This window comes from Rhinichthys klamathensis, unplaced genomic scaffold (assembly GCF_029890125.1).
Source record: "Rhinichthys klamathensis goyatoka isolate OS25496 unplaced genomic scaffold, OSU_Roscu_1.1 h1tg000321l_1, whole genome shotgun sequence".
NCBI classification, from domain to species: domain Eukaryota; kingdom Metazoa; phylum Chordata; class Actinopteri; order Cypriniformes; family Leuciscidae; genus Rhinichthys; species Rhinichthys klamathensis.
Genome location: NW_026606837.1, coordinates 140,415 through 160,043, shown reverse-complemented (window position 1 = coordinate 160,043; position 19,629 = coordinate 140,415). Strand labels below are relative to the sequence as shown.

Sequence of the window (19,629 nt, the reverse complement as noted above, 5' to 3'; positions counted from 1 at the left end):
CAACTGAAGCAACGCATGCAAATAGAAAAAAACGCGTGCAAATAGAAAAAAACCCACATGCAAATAGAAAAAAACATGTGCAAAAAAAAACCACACACATGCAAATAGAAAAAAACACCTGCAAATTAAAAAAACCCATCATAATCAGTTTCACAACACGTGTGCTCCAAATACAGAAACGCGCTGCAAATAACACAGACCACAACGGAAATGTTTCTAGGGGAACCAAATAAGTGACGAACACGGCTGGGACGTGCTTATTGCTCGTGAGCTTCCCTATGCCCTACTCTCGAAGGGCATACGGCAGAGCCCTTAAAGTGGGACTTTGGAATGAGCAGGACACCAGTGTGCCATTATGTAGCCGTGTGGAACGCACTTGATGAAGGAGCAACGAAAGACAACGTAATTCCTCGTTATTTTCACCTGGGATGTTCCCATGACAACGCAGCACGGTGTCCATCAGCTGAATAGCTGTTCTTACGACAGAAATATAATGCTGTTAACATAACAGTTGCAAATAAATTTTTATTTTTACTTTACAAAAAAGCTTTTAAAATATGCGTGTATATATCTGTGTGTCTCAACTTTAAAACTTTGGACCCTACATTACCTAACATTTCTTATGAAACTTTTCTTTATGAAAATTTAAACATAACATGAAACAATTTGTACAGTGTAACTGATGAAAGATACATATCTTTTCCTTCATGTTCTTCTTCTCTATCTTTTTTATTTATTTATTTTAGTTTTCAGCTCAATTGTTCTTTTCTCATTTGTATTCTGATGACATTTAACATATTGTTAATACATTTGTTAATACATTTTGTATATTGTATACAAGTTGTATGTCATAAAAATGTAATCTCTGTATGTTTTGCTAAATAAATAAATAAATACATAAAGTAGAATTTTAGCACCAGCACGTCCCAGCCGGGCTCGTCACTTATTTGGTTCCCCTGGAAACATTTCCGTTGTGGTCTGTGTTATTTGCATAGACAGTAAGATAATTATTATTTGCAGCACGTTTCTGTATTTGTGTTGTGAGCTTTTGCAGCGTGTTTCTGTATTTTGGTGGTGTTGTGAGTATTTGGAGCTCACGTGTGTTGTAAAACTGATGAAAATGTTTTCTTAATTTGCGGGTGTTTTTTCTATTTGCATGCGTTTTTTTTAATTTGCATGCGTTTTCTTCATTTGCAGCGCGTTGAGCTTTCTCGGCCACCGTAGTAAGTGCCTTTAAAAAAAAAAAAAAAAAAAAATTAGTCAACTATTTAATGTTGAAGTATAATGACAACCAAAAACATTGCGAACTGAAGGTGTTAGACTACTTCTTTTTTTTTTTTACAGGCTGTACAGGTATAACAAGAAAACAATGACACACAGGGCAGGAGAGAAAATAAGACACTTATTCTATTTCTATGGTGAATGAGGAGCATATTAAAAACACTCTCAAAGGTCTTCCTTCTGAGTGTGCCAATGAAGGCAAGGGTTTTAACACACCTTGCAATAGCAATGTTGACCCATTTATGAATGTATTCATTTTCACTCAGTTTGGCTGGTTTTATGTGACTGTATGTGTAGGCTAAGTGTTCCCCATATTGATCACAGGAATATGAATAGGCGTTCTCACAAAAGTGTAAAATAAAAGCAAAGACATTTAGCCTACTACTTAAGTGTTTATAATCCCTAACCACGCGGCAGTGACGAAATTCTCAATGAATAATGTCGAGCTCTGCACCAGCTCATCAAGTCTCTCAGTCCGCGGGAGCAGGTGACAGAAACTGCTGGACCAACCGAGCGATACTCTATCGTTCGTCCCCACGAAAGCGATAAACGCTCATCTTCCTTTGGAAATAGTGCGATTTGGGAAAAGTCTGTCCGGTCGGTAATGTCTTTGGAGGACCGCTGTGAGGCTTCAGCATGAAATCCTTCAAATATCCTTCAAACACTCTTTTGGAATTAACCGTCATTTTCCTTTTCATTCAAAACTCCAGGGTGGAAACCGAAGGTAATATCTTTGTTGGCACTTCATAAGCGGTTTCGTTTGGATGTGATTTGTAAAGCACATGGTGGTCTTTCTCACAACAGTCTTCTTTAATTCCTGCAAACTTTTACTCTTTCGTCCATGTGATCTGCTAACCTCTTATAGCCTATGCGAGTCATTATTTTAATGTAGCCAGTTCTGACGATTTATACGAAGTGGCTGTATGTTTGATTACTGAATGGAGTATAAAGAATGCGATATGAAATAATCTAGCCTACACATAATCAGCAATGTATTATGCTATCGCCAATGTTTAAGACATAGTTCACTGAAAAGAAGAGAACACTACCCAGCAAGCAATTTTGCGTCTAAAAGACGTCTAATAGCCGTCAAAACACAGCCCAAAATCTAATAGACGTCTATAGCCCAATAATAAGACGTCTAACCATAGCCCAAGAATAGACTAGTCGTCATCAATTAGACTGTTATTGAACGACTACATACATACATAGACAGTGTGCATATGGAACTCCAGGCTAAAACAAGGCTGAATTTGGGCTGTCAGTGAAAATCTAATAGACGTCTAACCATAGCCCAAGAATAGACTAGTCATCAATTAGACGGCTATTAAACAACTACATGTACATGTAATAGACAACAAAATGATGGCTAAAGGATTCTTTTCACTCAAATATAACAGGTACTCATAAATGACAATCCATCCAAACAAATTAAATATAAAAGGTTTTATTTAGAAAAAGAACATTAACAACTTACGAAAAGATCAAAACATAAAAATGACCAAATCAAATATTAAAAATACAATATAAAAAATACATGGAACATCAACAACTTAAGATAATAAAATATAAAACTCTGTTGCTGCTGGGAAGTTGGTCATCACGGCATCTGCCAAATAAGAAAAAAATAATTTGCACAAGAAAAGCATTGTTGACAGTTTAACCTCAAGTGTGCATTGACTAATACATTCACCTGTACTGTTTTTTTGTGTGTGTTTTTTGTGTATGTGTTCTGTTTAGGTTTTAATGCACATCTGAGCTATTTGCATTATTGATATACTGCCGGATACTTTTTAGAATTGCTAATTTTATATAGCCAATCATTTGTATTTCTGTGCTGTATTATAAAATTAATTTGAAAGTTTCAAACTTGAATGAATGAAGAATGAAACTTCATCTTATGCTTGTACAATGACAAATATTATTCTACTCTATTAGCTTATGCTCTATCTGTTTGTAACAAGTCATTGTTCAGACAAATTCAATATTATAGTTCAAATCAATGATGGACTTTGTCAAAGATGAGAGCTTTAGTGAGGAAATAATATTTTCATATCATAATGATCTAAAGCTTTCATAACACTTTATAATAGGTTGCACATGTTTCATGTTTACACCTTTAGATTCAGATAATTCGAGTTTAAGGGCACATGGAAACATGGGGTTACAGTAGGCCTACACGTGCATGTACCATGATACACTGTTACCTCCTATGTCACGATTCCAACAACACATGCCCTCCATCTGAATTTGGCGCGTCATCATAATCACGTGACTGAAACCCAGCTATAGCCAAGCCATTGCCTCGATTTCTGACGATTTATACGAAGTGGCTGTATGTTTGATTACTGAATGGAGTATAAAGAATGCGATATGAAATAATCTAGCCTACACATAATTAGGGATGCAACGATACCGCTTTTTCAAAACCGATCCGATCCGATCCCAAAATTCTGAGTATCGGCCGATACCGATACCAATCCGATAGTGCAGTTTTTTTTTTAAATCAAGTAGAATTTCTATAACTCTGTGTGTTCAACTGATAATCACTCTTTTGTGTGTTAAACACAATCTACTTAACACAGACAACTTAATTTTAAAGAAAAACAACAAATCCAAAAAATATATGATCATAATCTGTGACAAAAATGCTATAATAAACTAGATTAGTGGATAATTCAGCAGTGCAATTTAGTCTAGAAAAATCATGAGTGCACAATAATTGTATAAAATCTGAACATTTAGTGAAGAAAATTTAGGGGAACAAATAAGAGACAATAAGTGTAACACTAAATCTGGTCAAACATTACACATTGCTCTTTGTATTGTTGTAAAATACATTCATGAAAAACAAGATAACAAAAATCAAAAAGATAAATTATTATATATAGGGCCTAGCCTATGGCTAGGCTACTATAAAATTGAGACATGTTTTAAATGTATAGCACAGCTGTTTAATGAGGCAGCAACATATGATAGATAGGACAGAACAAGAAAGGCTATTAATAATCTTTCATTGCGCAAAAGTAGTATTATATGATTATGAAAGGATCCAATACAGTGCGGCACACAGCGCTTATGCGCATCCCGAGCGCAGAATGATGCGCTTGAAGCAACACGGAGTCACAGCGCGCAGCGCGTCGAATCCGCATTGAACAGTTCAAAGCACAAAGGAAAGACATATCGATGCGTAGTGTATTATACACAGTATCTATGCAATCGTTTATTGAGCCTTTTCTTTTAACAGTTTTAAATTTCAGTTACTGTGCGCGTGAAGAACAATTATAGTGCTCTCTGACTCTAGGCTACTCTGTTGCGATCTAACAGACGCCCGGTAGAAAGTAACATGATTTAGTTACAGCAATAAAGTCCAGCAATATAAAGTTGTTTTATGCTAAACCATAGACCTTTATCTACAGATCAAGAATAATAATAGTAACATTGAATCATCTTGATCTTGGAGAGTTTCATCGTGTTGCCTGTCGTAACAGAACGCGACGCGCTGTTAAATGCTGAATGGAGAATGACTGACAGCCGCAGCGGAGGGAAAAAGTTTACGAGGTCTTGAATTTAATGACTTAAATATTAATTTTTATCTCACATTATACTATATAATCAGGGATGTAGTGGAGGCTAAACGCACGTAAACGCCGTTTACGCACCTCCCAATATTCGGAAATAGCGTTTACCCACCTCCAAAGTGCGTTTATCCACCTCTAAATTGCGTTTATCCTCCTCTAAATAGCTATAAATTAAGCTTATGTCGTTTTAGTTTTATATTGTTCATTACTAGTTTCATAGGTTGTTAAACCTAAGACGAACTCTTTCATATTGCGCTGCATTACTGTCAGTGTTGTTGACTTTTACTGACGGTAAGGTTGCGCTGTTGACGCTCGCGCAGCCTCTCGAGGAGAAATCTACACAAATGAGCGCACACACACACTCAGTTAACAACATACTGCCTATAAAAAATCTAAATGGAGTTTTTATATTTTTTACATATGTTAAGCAACCTCAATTATTTTTCCTGAACACCATCACGATTGAAAATGTGACATTGATTTCCTACAACAGTTCAATAAACAGTTAAAATTAAGTCACTTACATTTTAGATGCAATATTGGCTGTTTTTGTTCTGTTTCAGCAGCGAAAATAGTTCCAAACAAAAATCACAGCAGAACCACGGCGCATATCTCACAGGAACACTCGACCTGTTTTCATTAGGCTACTGAATGATTCAGCATTTTGAAGGAATCGATTGAGTCAAAGATTCAATGACCCATTCGTAAACATCTGTCTCATTCTTGAATGAATCAACCGTTTGAACAAATCGTTTGAATGAATGAATCAATGACTCACTCATTAAGACGGTCGCCTACCGCCACCTACTGGCGGTTTCGTGTTATGTTTAAAAGTAGATCATTCTGTCCAACGTTTCTTATTTGTAAATTTAAATCAATTTCATAACATTATTTTATGCAATTGGAATTTTTCAGTGTAAATGATTTAATTTGATCAGCCCTATAGTGTCTTATTAATCGAAATAATTGAATTTATTGATCAAATTTAGGAATTTAAAATGAAAGATGAAGCATAAATTTAATAAGATTGGGGGAGGGGATGCCCTTTAAAGGTGCAGATATTATAATATGCCGATTTAAATATCAAAGGTGATTGAACACTGATGAGAATATATTGTTTCAGAATAAAAAAAATAATAATAAAAAATCCGGACGAGAAACTTTTTTACTCGGACAAGTGAATGACAGATTAAGCGTATGAAAAGGCTTAATGTCAAACCCTCCCTATATAGCAATGTCATCAGGAGATACACATACACCGGTAGGCAGTGGCCCACCTTACCGGGTGACCACGTCGTGGTCCACCAGAATTTATAGTTTACCCACCTCTTTTTTTACCACTACACCTCTGTATATAATGGCTTCAGAACACTTATAAGATAGTGCACGAAAACTTTATGGTACTTGATAATGTTTTTGTGCCTTTTGTGGGGCTTAACAATAACACAGAAAAATACGCACAATATCGGATTTGGATCGGCCTCCTCTGACCGATACCCGATCCGGCAAAAACGGCAGTATCGGAGCCGATACCGATACTGAGTATCGGATCGATGCATCCCTACACATAATCAGCAATGTATTATGCTATCGCCAATGTTTAAGACATAGTTCACTGAAAAGAAGAGAACACTACCCAGCAAGCAATTTTGCGTCTAAAAGACGTCTAATAGCCGTCAAAACACAGCCCAAAATCTAATAGACGTCTATAGCCCAATAATAAGACGTCTAACCATAGCCCAAGAATAGACTAGTCGTCATCAATTAGACGGTTATTGAACGACTACATACATACAAAGACAGTGTGCATTTGGGACTCCAGGCTAAAACAAGGCTGAATTTGGGCTGTCAGTGAAAATCTAATAGACGTCTAACCATAGCCCAAGAATAGACTAGTCATCAATTAGACGGCTATTAAACAACTACATGTACATGTAATAGACAACAAAATGATGGCTAAAGGATTCTTTTCACTCAAATATAACAGGTACTCATAAATGACAATCCATCCAAACAAATTAAATATAAAAGGTTTTATTTAGAAAAAGAACATTAACAACTTACAAACTTACATGTATCCAAACTTACATGTATCCAAATTCAAGGTTATTTTGGCTAGTGGGTTACGGACTATATCGGGTAAAACAGAGACGGTGAAATGACGGCTATTGCTTGCGGGGAAATAGCCCGTCTTACTACGAGCTAAATCGTGGCTATGCACAGCCTACACATAGAACATGGCAAATAAATGAAGCCAAACACTTTGTAATTACAGTTGACTTTGCTAACATGATGGAATATCTTACATCTCGCAAGTTATTTGGAAAAAATTACATGTAACCAGATTCAATGTTATTTAGGCTAGAAGTGGGTTACACATAGCCGGACTATCGGGTCTATATTTAACCGAGACGTTGAAATGACGGCTATTGCTTGCTGGGTAGTGTCAGACCTCTGAGGAACTTTTGACCCTTCTCGCTGTACACTCTGTTCTGTGGCATGACATGACAATATTTTGCTTGTTTAACACGTGTTCTTTGACTACACGAACTTCTATCAGATAAAACTAAACGTGGCACAGGTGGTGGCTTTTCTCGCTGCTTATCTACAAAACACAACGTTTCATCGCAGTTAGTCAGTCACTCAGGTGCTTCTTTCTACACAAAGACTCGATTGAATTGCGTTTCAGCCTGTACGCACTGCGGTCCCCACATGTTGTCAGACACCACAGGTTTTGAATAAAAAGTTGCATTGCTCATAAACCCAAGCCTAAGGCCGTGTGTCCACCAAAGCATGTTTCCACGCGCCTGACGTATGTTTTCAACAGGCTCTATGCACGAACGCTGCTGACGTATTTCCGGTAGAATCTCAGCCAGTGTCTTTACCTCCGCATAGCGCGTTCTATAGCGAAGTGTACTAGCGGCCAAACTTTAATAAAATTCATTTTCTCAGAAACGAGACAACAATTTTAGAAACGGATTCGCTAGTCGGATTTCGCATTAAATGAGAGATTACTCACCCTCAAAGTTGCTGATGTAGCTCGAAATATATAAATTAATGCCCTTCTCTTTCTTACTCTTATGTGTGACAGCTAACTGCCTCACAATATTGTTAACATCATTCACGTTAACCGCTGGAAGTTCTTGTAAAAAGCGAGTGTAATTTGCCATTATCTCCACCTAATGCAAAAACGGCTTGCGATGCAGCACCGGATGTAACTGGGCGGGCTGAGACAAAACACGGAAGCGATCTCGTGCATTGAGCCTATATTGTTTTCAATGGGAGCGCTGCGTTTTTAGAACGCCATGAGCGTAACGAGGCGCTGAACGTTTTTTTCACGCTGAAGCGCCAAGCGCCTGACGTTTTTACAGGTCGCCGAGAGTTGAAGAATGTTCAACTTTGGGTAAAACTAATCATCACTTTGGGCTCATCACTGCCACTTTTTACCCAGCCGTCCAAAGCTAGGCGTTTTCAGCAGAGCCGCGTCTAGCGTTTTCAGCTGGCTAAAAACGCTTTGGTGGACACACGGCCTTAAAGAAACAATAAGCTGTGGACATCTGTGAGCATTTTAAGTGGATGTAAAAAGGATGAATAAAAAGCAAAGGGCCCAGTGCTTGGAGAGCTGTGCGTTATTCGGGTAATTTTAGTATAGTAGCATAGCCTATAAATTACAATGATTTTCAGTTCTTTAGTTAGTAACTGACAGTTTTCCCTATTTTAATTGTTTTTCTTGCTTTTAAGGATAAACCTGTCTAAATTTTGCCAGTGTGGTAAGATAAAAAAACAAAACTAATTCAAAATATATATTTACTGAACAAAACAAATCCAACAGTTGGCTGGAGTGAAAGACTTCAAATATGACACATTTTCATGTAAAACTTATTTGCATTTATTCATCTTTTATATCTGGAGTTTCCTATCGTCACATATACTTAATAACTTTCTTTTTTCCTGGTTTATGTTTAAAGGATCAAGTTGGAATTGTGTTTATAAGTATGTAGCATGTTTTTAGAACTATTAAAAAGTGTCTCTCAGAACCCGAACAAAGCATGGGGGTTAATAAATAAGTAAAATCAGCATTTATCTGTTTCTTAACAGAACCATATGGAATCATAAAACCTCTCTCGGATAAGTAGAGTTAAATGGCTACAGGCTTTCATGGGGTGAAATAAGGTGGCACAGGCAAACAATAGGGGATCTGAGTACCATGGTACAGACGGATCTTATTTCAGTTGCTTGAGTCAGAAATAGACTAAACACCATTCCAAAACAGAAGAGTCATGGTAGATGCCATGTTTTATTCAACAAGAATGAAAATGATGCTGTGAGAGATAGACGTGCCATCTGTTTAAAAAGCTTTGATTTTGAATCACAAGCAGAATGAACTTCAGGGTGAATTAGATGTAAAACCATACTCTCAGTATGTAAATGGTCACATTCAGTTCAGCGGGACAATGGACTACCTGCACCGAGCTTCGTGGTGCACTTCTGTTTTGAAATGGAATGTAACAACGTTAGTAGTTCAGGGAAGTAGGAGTTGGGACCTGGAAATGTTCAACGGAACTTTAATCATAAAATAAACAAACACGAAATGAAAGTAAAGCAGCAGCCCCTCACGGATGACTGTCAAAAAACATAAACAAAACACAAGGTAAAGTCCAGGGGCCTGTTTCAGAAAGGAGGTTAAGTGAAAACTCTGAGTATGATAACCCTGAGATGAGGGAAACTCTGGGTTTTCCGTTTCAGAATGGGAGGTATGTCAAGCCTGTTTCTAAAAGAGAGGTAACTTATACTCAGAGTCAGTTACCATGGTAACTTACTCTGTGAACCTAACCTGGTCGGGAGCAGGTTTTCTTAGATAAACCCAGAGTTTTTCTTTTAGTAAATGCATCTTGATTTAAGAATTTTTTGATATTTTGACTGGAAACAACAAGACAAAAAGGCTAAGTAAGAAAAGCATTTTTTTTTTTTTTTTTGCATGTAGGATACCATGAAAATGAGTATTAGTTCAATAACTTACCGCTTTGTCAGTTTTCACCTGATAATATAACCAGAGCCGGACAGTAACGGAGTACATTTACTTGAGTACAGTACTTAAGTACAATTTTGAGGGATCTGTACTTTACTCGAGTATCATTTTTGGGGAGTACTCATGACTTTACTCAAGTACATTTGAGAGGCAAATATTGTACTCTTTACTCCAATACATTTCTATCCATAACCGTGAGTACCCGAGTAAAAAAAAAAAAAGTAAAAAAAAAAAGAAAAATCTCGGAAACCCTCAATTTGTTGTTTCCCTCTCAAACGTGATTGGATTGTGCAGGCGCCACTGATTGGGACAGCCTATCAGCAATCACTTTCAGCTTTCCGCCAAAGTCAACTCCATGGTCAGATTTTATATTACACATTAATGTAAGCCAAGCATTTAGTTTGATGTTCTTGAGTATGTGGTGTGTTTAACACAGTCAGGTTCAAATGTGGCAGTGGCATAGCCACGAGGGATTTCTGATTTCTTAAAAAAAAAACTTTAGGAGGCAAAATATATTTTGACTGATTATGTGAATTACACTGCGCAAACCAAAGTAGGCTACTACCCAGCGAACGAAGAAGGGTTGGCGCACAGTACATAAAATATTAATTTTGTTTTATTTTATTTTTCGGGTTTGCATTTATGAGGAAAAAACAATGTTATGGACGTGTTCTCCGTTACGGATGTGAGCGCTCTGAAAGCGGCATAAAAAATGCTTTAAAACTTTCACAGAGACATCAAACAGAAAACACATAACCTTTCTTTAACCTGAATTTCGTTTTGCATTAATTGTGTCTTAATTTTAATCAATGTTTCATCAACCAATTGCCTGGGTTTAATAAATAAGAAGTAAATAGCAGACGATAGATAAGAAACGGAGGCGCCGGCACGTGAACTGGATCTCGTCTCATAAATGAACCGAAACTCAGTGTATAAGGTAGCCTACTTGCCTCTCACAGACATGTCTACTTTTAAACAGAAAAATTCAAAACGAAAGAAAACAGACTACAGATTGCTCTCTGCTTATGTAATCCGTATGAAATGTGCATTTCTCTCTGGCGCGTTCACTACTGAAGATCGCGAGTCAGCATCGTCAACTTCATCTAGCCGACACTGACAAAGAAAACACTTGTTTATTAACAAGTGTTTATTAATAAACAATTAAAATATCTCCTTGCTATATTTTACATATTCATAATCATTCCTTTTGCCAGTTCTTTGTGACAGCTTTTAGGTGCTTTATTGGCAGCGCCACCCTTACATGTGGTGTGTGTGTGTGTGTGTGTCATAGGCGTAATTCTATGGGGGGACAGGGGGACACGTCCCCCCCAATATTCAACGAAGGGCAATTTGTCCCCCCCAATATTTGATCATATTTGGGGCGCGTTTCCATTACAGATTTGCGCAAAACTTTTGCGATATTTTCTAAATGTCGATAAAAAACTATTGCGAAATGACGGCGTTCCATTAACCGATGTTATGCGACTAAAACGTCTTTTTTTCCTCTCGCGATAAGTCATTCCAAAAATCATGGCAACGGACGTTGGTAGGTTTATAGCCTATATCACAGCCACCGCATAGACATTATTATTATTAATGGAAGGAGAAGTGGCGTGTTATCCAAGCGTTAATGGCAGGGAAAGACACGGATTTCCTGGGTGTTTCTCCCTCATTTCTGCTCCGATGTCTTGATTGTGGCATTTCTTTGAGGTTTAGACACTGATCAATATAGAATGACTTTATTAATGTCATTATATAGATCAGTGGGTTTAGAGTCCAGTAGACTATTCCTGTAATTATTGTTTCTTTTATGAATTCAATAAAAAACTCTGTCTCGTATTATGTCCAAACGGTCAGTGTAGGCCTACTTGCATTCATTTTTCTTATTTAACCCGTAATTGCAAAACGAAAAATGAACGGTTGTTGTATTTTTAAAACGCAAAGGTGAACACCAACATTTTAGTTTGACCTGTGGCCTACACCAAATGCTGCACAAAAAAAAAAAATATATATATATATATATATATATGAGAGAGAGAGAGAGAGAGAGAGAGAGAGAGAGAGAGAGACGAATTTTCAGATATTTGTTTATGACTTTTTGCCCCTTTATTAAACATTTAAAATATTCACAAATTAATATGGAGAAAAAAAATGTAGATTTTACTGGTTTTCTAAGGCCAAATTAGAACCTGGAAATTATATTTTTCCCATAACCACAGCCTACAGAAAGGGGATGTATAGGTGAGTTAGGCTATAATAAATGTGTCTGAAAAAATAACGAGGCATTTTAATTGTTTATTAATAAACTAATGTTTTCCTAAATCAGTGTCGGCTAAAAACATATCTCCATCTCCGGATGCACCTTTAGAGAGAAATGCACCTTTCATACGGATTACATAATCAGAAGGTATTAGCTTTCGATTCGAATTTGTTCCTTTTAAAGTGGACATTTAAAGCTTCAGTCTACAAAGGCTATATAGCCTATCAGTTCTCGCGCTTCAGTTCACGGAGATCATGAAAGCGCGCCTGATTGTTTTATTTTATTTTACAAAAGCACATCGTTTTCTTGTTATTGTGAGATTACGCAAATAAAAGTAGTTGCGAATAATGTATTATTATATTCTGTATGACCAGAAATGATCGAGTATTTTAAGTTGTTTCGACTGTTGATAGGAAAATGCAAGTGTTCGCGGCCGCGCCTCCCTGCCATCCAGTGCGCGCTCCACACCCAGTCCGCACACACACTTGGATATGCGTCAAAATCTTGTGTTTATTTGTGATAATCTTAGCCCTATTATTATTGTCCAACCTGTATTATGAATGAAATGTGACGAATTGCTTTGTTCCTTTTTTGGATAAAAGCGTCTTCTACATATAATAAATGTTATAATAATGATGATAATTATTATTATTATTTGCGGACAAGGACCCAAAACACACCGCGTATTCTAAGTCAGGTGACTGTAAATGCGCAAAACCCGTTTCCATTGCAGTTTTGCGAAATATTCCTTTTTCAAATTGCCTGAAAAACCTCCTCATGCGAGCGTAAAAACTTTATTGGGATAAACGGGAGTTTTTGCGAAATGGACGTGTTTCCGCATTTTTATTACGCAATTTCAATTTGCGCAATTTGAAGGGTAATGGAAACGCGGCTTGTATGATTATGCGGGCAGGGCCATATCGATGTGATTGCAAATAGCCTAAGTCTTTCTTCCCAGCTCCGAAAATATAAAATACCGGCCGGTCCATTTCCTAAATCCATTCGACTTGTCTTACACTATACATTTAGCAAAACCTATTTCTCCTGAAATCCATGTCATGTTCTCCTATCCCTTTAGTAGCTTGTGCATCGTCAGTGAGTTAGGAAAAACCAAACAGAAGAAGAGTTAGGAGGAGCGCGGAAATTGACAGACATTTGGCACATAGGCTATCTATGAATGGTAAATATCCTGTTATCCTGTAACAGTAATTTAATCAAAATGTTTATAGCCACTATATGTTTATAGAAGAATATAAGAGAGAGAGATCACTGACCGCTTTGTTGTCAATTCAGGCCTGTAATTGATGCCGATGCTGTAATCATTGTGAGTAGGCTATACGTTGGTTTGACGATCAGATCTAATAAAATTCCTTGTTGTGTTATACAATTACAAACATTTGGACTCTGACTTTTATTTTATTTTGATTAAAAAAATGTGTGCATGCGCCAACACAAAAAGTTCCACAGCTGTCCCCCCCAATGTGTGATTGACAATTTCGCCCTTGGTGTGTGTTGTCCCCGCAGTTAAAGATGGGACCCCCCAAAAATTTAATTAAATTAAATAAAGCAACATGGTAAAAAGATGAAAATGACTTGATTTTACTTTCAATTCCTTTTACATTCTCCAAGGTATTAACATTAACATTTTTCATAACTCCATGTAGGACGTTTCTGTGCATAAATGTAAGCACTGTGGCAGTAGATTAGTAATGCAATATTTAGAAAATCTACTCTTGTACTCTTGATACTCAAGTACTTTTAAAAACAAGTACTTTAGTACTTTTACTTAAGTAGACATCTGAATGTAGTACTTTTACTTGTACTTGAGTAAAATTTAGCAAGGGGTATCTGGACTTTTACTCAAGTAACAAAGCTCACTCTGTCCGCCTCTGAATATAACATTGATTAAGAATTATACTTGTGTATTGATGTGGACGTCTTTTTGTCGGGTGCTGTTGCCATGGTGAATCGTAGTTTCGGAGCTCCATTGATCATGGCTTTTCGTAGTCAGTGTGCACACTCTTAACTCAGTCAACCTATTCAGAGTAGATTGAACTAACTCAATTCAGCTGTTCTGAAACCAAAAACTCACAGTTTCCCATCTCAGGGTAAATCAACTCAGAGTTCAAGTTTTAACTCAGAGTTGGTTGAACCTCCTTATTGAAACAGGCCCCAGGCCTGGTTCTCTCTCATCTTGCACTGTCATCACTCCACCTTTTATTCTTCCAGATCTCCTTCCATGAGACTCAAAGCAGGTGTGGCGCGCAGGTGACGCTCATTAGCAATCGCTCCGTTCCCACGGCTCTCTGCCCCACACGGCTTGCCACATAGTTTAACTCATTTATTTCCAGTTATAAATATTTTAAATGTGCTCTAATGACCTAGTTGACTAAACGCTAAAATGAGTGTCCGCAAGATTTAAAAATCTAGACATTTTCTGAGGCTGAAAATTTGTGAGACCTGATGAATAAGATCAGTACAAACCTTTATTTATTTGTTTTAAATATTTTAATCACTATTTTGTGCCATTTTTCATTGTCAATCGTTTTACTGTATGTAATTTACATGTTTTTTGGTGAAATTCTTAATTAATATTCAAAGTAAGAGCGCTGTCAACGCGTTACTGTTTCAGATTAAGGCAAGGCAAGTTTATTTATATAGCACATTTCATTCACTATAGCAATTCAAAGTGCTTTACATAGAGATGAAATAATCACAAAATAAATGCAAGGAAAATTCAAACAGTTATTCAAAAGCTTACAGTGAAATAATCACACTATAGCAATTCATAGAGCTTTGCATAGAAAATAGACACAAAATAAAAGCAGCCTGGGGAATTAAAGCAGTTATAAAAGGAATTAAAGGAAATAAATGATACAGTTATAAAATGAATTTGAGTATGCGGTAATATGAATTAATAAATGAATATTCGTTTCTCTAAATACCCGGCTATGTGTAAATGTGGCCTGAGATTTTCCCATGAGGGGAATTGTGCACCATATATTAGAACCAAATAGTGATTAATTAGTGGTGATTGGTGATTAATTAAGACCAAAAGAGCACCAGGTCACACAAGCAATCAAATTGATTTAAAAATGGAAACTCAACAACATGTATGAAGAGAAAAAACACCGTTCATGAGAAAACGAGCACTGGACTACTGCAGGTTAGTAGGAAACATATTTATTTATTATTCAGAATGCCCCTTTGGAAAGAAAATATATTTAGCCTATAGGAACATTTCAGCAGGTTCAAGATAATTCATGTAATGCAGTGAACATGACTCAGTGTTTTAATCAATTGACAGCCAGAAAATGTAGTAATAATCTCATGAGAAACTGTCTGTATGCAGGTGCGCTGAACGCTGTTACCGGAAACTCTCGAGTAATAAAAAGAAGAACGCAAAGTAGTAGTACAAGTAGTCCATTTACAAATATACAAATTAATTTATGTATTATTTTTGTGCCAAGCTAAACTCTGCAGGACAGTGACCCTCCAGGAGCAGGATTGGACACCCCTCATTTAGGTGTTGATTTAAATTTTCAACGGTGTTTCTCAGAAATCACTTTACCGCACTTTTAAATATGGCATCTACCCAAGTATATGTGGTTCTTTTGAGATTAAAAACTAATTTTAAAGATTGCACTTAATAAATGTCCAGAATTTGCCATGTCAACCAGGGAACATTTTCTCACTGCAAACGCATCGTGTTATCAACATCTGACCAGACTTGAATGCCTCTCTAAGAGGAGATAAACGCATTTATTCTAAATGCAGCATCTGCATTTAATGTCCATATTTATCTCCTCACATTCTCAGCTAAAAGTGATGGAGAGTTGTTACACTGCATTTCAATAGGCCAGTGTCAAAAACCTGCTGAGTGCAAATTAAGTCGCACATGGAGCCCTGTTTCATTAATTGTGTAATAAGATGAACATAAAGGCTCAGTTGTGGCTCTATCAACTTCCACAGTTTTCTTTCAACATGACTTTGCTCTTTTAAACTCCTGATTATAGGTAGGGTTGGGTATACAATGTTCTTGTGTTTTTGATTTTGAGGTGTTCGGGTAATGACTTGGCCCGTAAACAAATTGAGAGAGTTGTTAACAAATGAGCACCTGCCACCATGGACTGGAACCCAGTCTCTTTCACTGTATCTGCAGTGTCATGGGGCTGTCCTGTGTTGTGCTTTAATTTTCATATAGCCTATATGTCCCTTTCCCCCCAGAAATTTCCCCCCATTTCTGGTATGTTGGTTTTTTTTTTTCCTGCCTAGGCTTTGAATTGTGTTTTTCTTTGTATTTGAAGAAGCACAGCATGCATTTCAGTTATTGTAGCTATGGGCAGTGAATAAAGTTGTAGAATTACTACTGGTTGGCAGTATCTTATTCTGCCACCCAGTATGGTTGCCTGGCAACATTGCCTTAAATCCTTTTGCCACTGTCATGGGAGGAAGCCTCTTTCCAGATGTTAGAGGCACATATTAGTTTGTGCCCCAATGTTTCATGTGAGCCCTAAAGAGAGCTACAAACCTCAATTGCATGAAACAAAAAACTAAATGCAAATCTAAAACATTTCCACAGTTTAGAGAGCACCGTTCTGCTCTGCAATTGTTACACTTGGTGTGTCATCATGCTCTCTTCTTCTCTTATGCTTTCTCAGAAGTAAGTGTTCTTTTGAATTTGTTGCTGTAGCATTATCTTTTGTGCATATCCTTTATTAATATAAATTACTAATGTGTTTTTCTAAGACTGTAAACCGAATTAAATACATTGTCAAGCTAACTACTTGAATGCTGATTCAATAAATGAGTTGCATACTGTATGTGAATATTTATAAAGTCTCCAACAATAATTCCATGACATTACATTAATGTCATTCAGACAGGACCACTTTGGCAAGTTACTTGAGTTTATTAAACACAATTTATCTTTGGCAGTAATGGTTCCTTATGGGGGTTCTTGCTCCATGATTAATGGCAGAGCTTAAGCATTAACCCCCCATAGAACCATCAGCTTGAGTGATATAAAGATTATTAAGACATTTTAGTAATGTGTTTAAAGCAAAACAGTGTTAATGTGTAGATGTGGCAGTAAATCCCGGGACTTCTATACTGTAGCTTGGCTATGAGGATGAGTGTCTCTCAGCAATGATGTCTGTGACAGCTAGGACTTGAAAGCCTTGGTAATCTGAAACAAAAGAAGACGACAGCCAGAAGGTGCACAGTAGTATGCTTGATACATGATACCTGAGGCGGGCGGGAGGGTTGCGAGAAGTTTGAGCATGCTTACCAAGCAGTAATCACGTGTGTGTATATATATCCTCCCGGTCTAATAGGAGAATGGTAGTGGTTAGAGCGAAATGACAGCTGACCCCATCAGCTGATAGCAGCCTTTATGCCTACGTGGTTTCCTGAGCTAATGCTGCGCTCGATTACTAAAAATATTTTTGTTAGATTTTCCAGTAAAAAATATCCTTAATCAAAATAAATCCGTGTTTGTATTGCCATTTTTTTCTTATTTTAATAAAACTTAATTGTTGTATTTTATATATATATATATATATTATACAGACGCTCTGAAAGCCTGTCTTATTGTGTTAAGTTTTGCTTCTCAAGTAAATGTAGATAAATAATACTGATTTAGAAAATGTTTTTTTTTTTGCAGTGTAAAGCCCTAAATAGAAATGACTAAATCACTTAATTACTTTATTTCCATTTGGTGAGACAAGTTGCCTGAGGCAATGTTTTCATTATGTTTATTATTGGATGTTTGTACACAAATATAATGCTTCAAGTAAAATGTAAAGCTTTTCAAATGAGAGAGTCTTTCAAAAAATGTCACAGATGGCAGAGATTGTCTGCGGTTTGTTTGTGTCCTGCATAAAGCAAGGTGTATGTCATTTAGTTCCAACTTTTTTCATATAGATTCTTCTTTTACCTTGAACCAAGGAGGTCTATACAGATCAGGGGATAGGCTATGCTAACCAACCAGTGAAAACTTGAGCCCTTGCTCTGAACAGCATTGTTGGGTGGGCTTTGTGACATCATTTCCAGTTTCCTCAGTGGATGATTCACTGGTCTGAATACATGGAATACAGGAATTTGGAATAATGCAGAGCACTATTTTGTTTACAGAAATATAAATTGGTGCTGATATACAGTATGTTTACAATCCCTTTGCGGCACTTTCTCAGGAAAATTGTGAACCATTTAGCTCCCTCTTAACCAACAACATGTCTCAATCTCCAGGGAAATGTAAAATGTGCATCTGGGTTTTACTGAACAAATGATTACATTTCCAGACTGAGACTGTGTGTTTTTCCACGTAGGATAAAAGAGGCTCAATAAAGATCCATGCCATAGAAGTCCAGTCGATGAAATGTGTCAGAAACATGAAGTTGTCCCCTGTTGTTTCTTTCTCTATTCAATACACCTTTTAAAGGTTTTATTTGTTCCCCTGATTTGAAGGATCAGATTTTCTTTTGCTTGAATCCCAACTCCAAACATATCCAGAGACGCCACAAAAGATGACATTTCTGGACGGCTGCTCATGAAAAACAGATTTGCTGGCTTTGTTGGGCCGTCTGGTCCGGTTACTGGGATTACAGCCGCTTTGTTGTGTACAGGAGAGAGAGATAAATGAGAAGGTGACATGGCACAGCTCAATCCCTTGACTCTCATCAGGCAAATTAAATATGCCATTATAGGGAACAGTTCATTATTAGTTCACTATGTCATTCTTTTACTTACTATTATGTCATTATTTACTCATGCTGTTCAAAACCTTTTTTTTTTTTTTTTTTTTTTTTACGTGGAACACAAAAGAAGTTTTTCCATAGTTTTTTTTCCCCCATACAAGGACTGTCCAGTCTCCAAAATGAACAAATAAAGAAACACTCATGCTTCTGAAGGCAAAATGATATCTTTGTGTGAGAAACGGGCTGCAATTTTAAGTTTTTATTCACTGTTATCTTTACCTCTGCCGGAGCTCACAAATGAAAAAATGATTTGTGTTGGGATGGAATTACTCAATTTCTGGTCTTTTCCTCACATAAAGCTAGCATAGGGCTTTAGAAGGCTTATGTTCTTCTCTGGAAGAAAGTAAGTCATGTAAGCCCTGTTAACTAACGAAAGAGAAGTTTATTCAAGTGTGCTATTAGTATAGTTCTTGTAAACTAAAAATGAGAAAGTATACTTTGTTTACTTTTTATGTACTTCTCAGGAATATACTTAAAAATTATAACATACTATAAATGTTTTCACTGTTGTAAGGTAGAGGACGCATCTTCTGCAAGAGTACAGAATCTCCAGATCAAAAAAGTTGAAGAAGAATCAGAAACAAGGGATAGTAAATTGCTTACGCAAATGTAAAATAAAGCGGAAAAAAACGTATCAAAACTGCCTAACGTTACCGAATGAAATGTCGACCTCAGAAAGGATAACAACTGTGAAGCTTTAGGAGTGTTGATGCATTCAAG

The 19,629-nt window shown here is 36.8% G+C and overlaps 1 protein-coding gene across 2 annotated transcripts in view; it reads left to right on the top strand.

Annotated features, from left to right (window-relative positions):
* The first annotated feature begins 1,681 nt into the window (after window positions 1–1,681).
* rxfp2a (relaxin family peptide receptor 2a) overlaps window positions 1,682–19,629 on the top strand; it is a 56,528-nt gene continuing 38,580 nt past the window's right edge. For both annotated transcript variants that reach the window (XM_056271508.1, XM_056271507.1), the window contains exon 1: window positions 1,682–2,005. In XM_056271508.1, coding sequence (XP_056127483.1) covers window positions 1,918–2,005 — 88 coding nt within the window. In that variant the 5' untranslated portion in view covers window positions 1,682–1,917. The remainder of the gene's footprint in view (window positions 2,006–19,629) is intronic.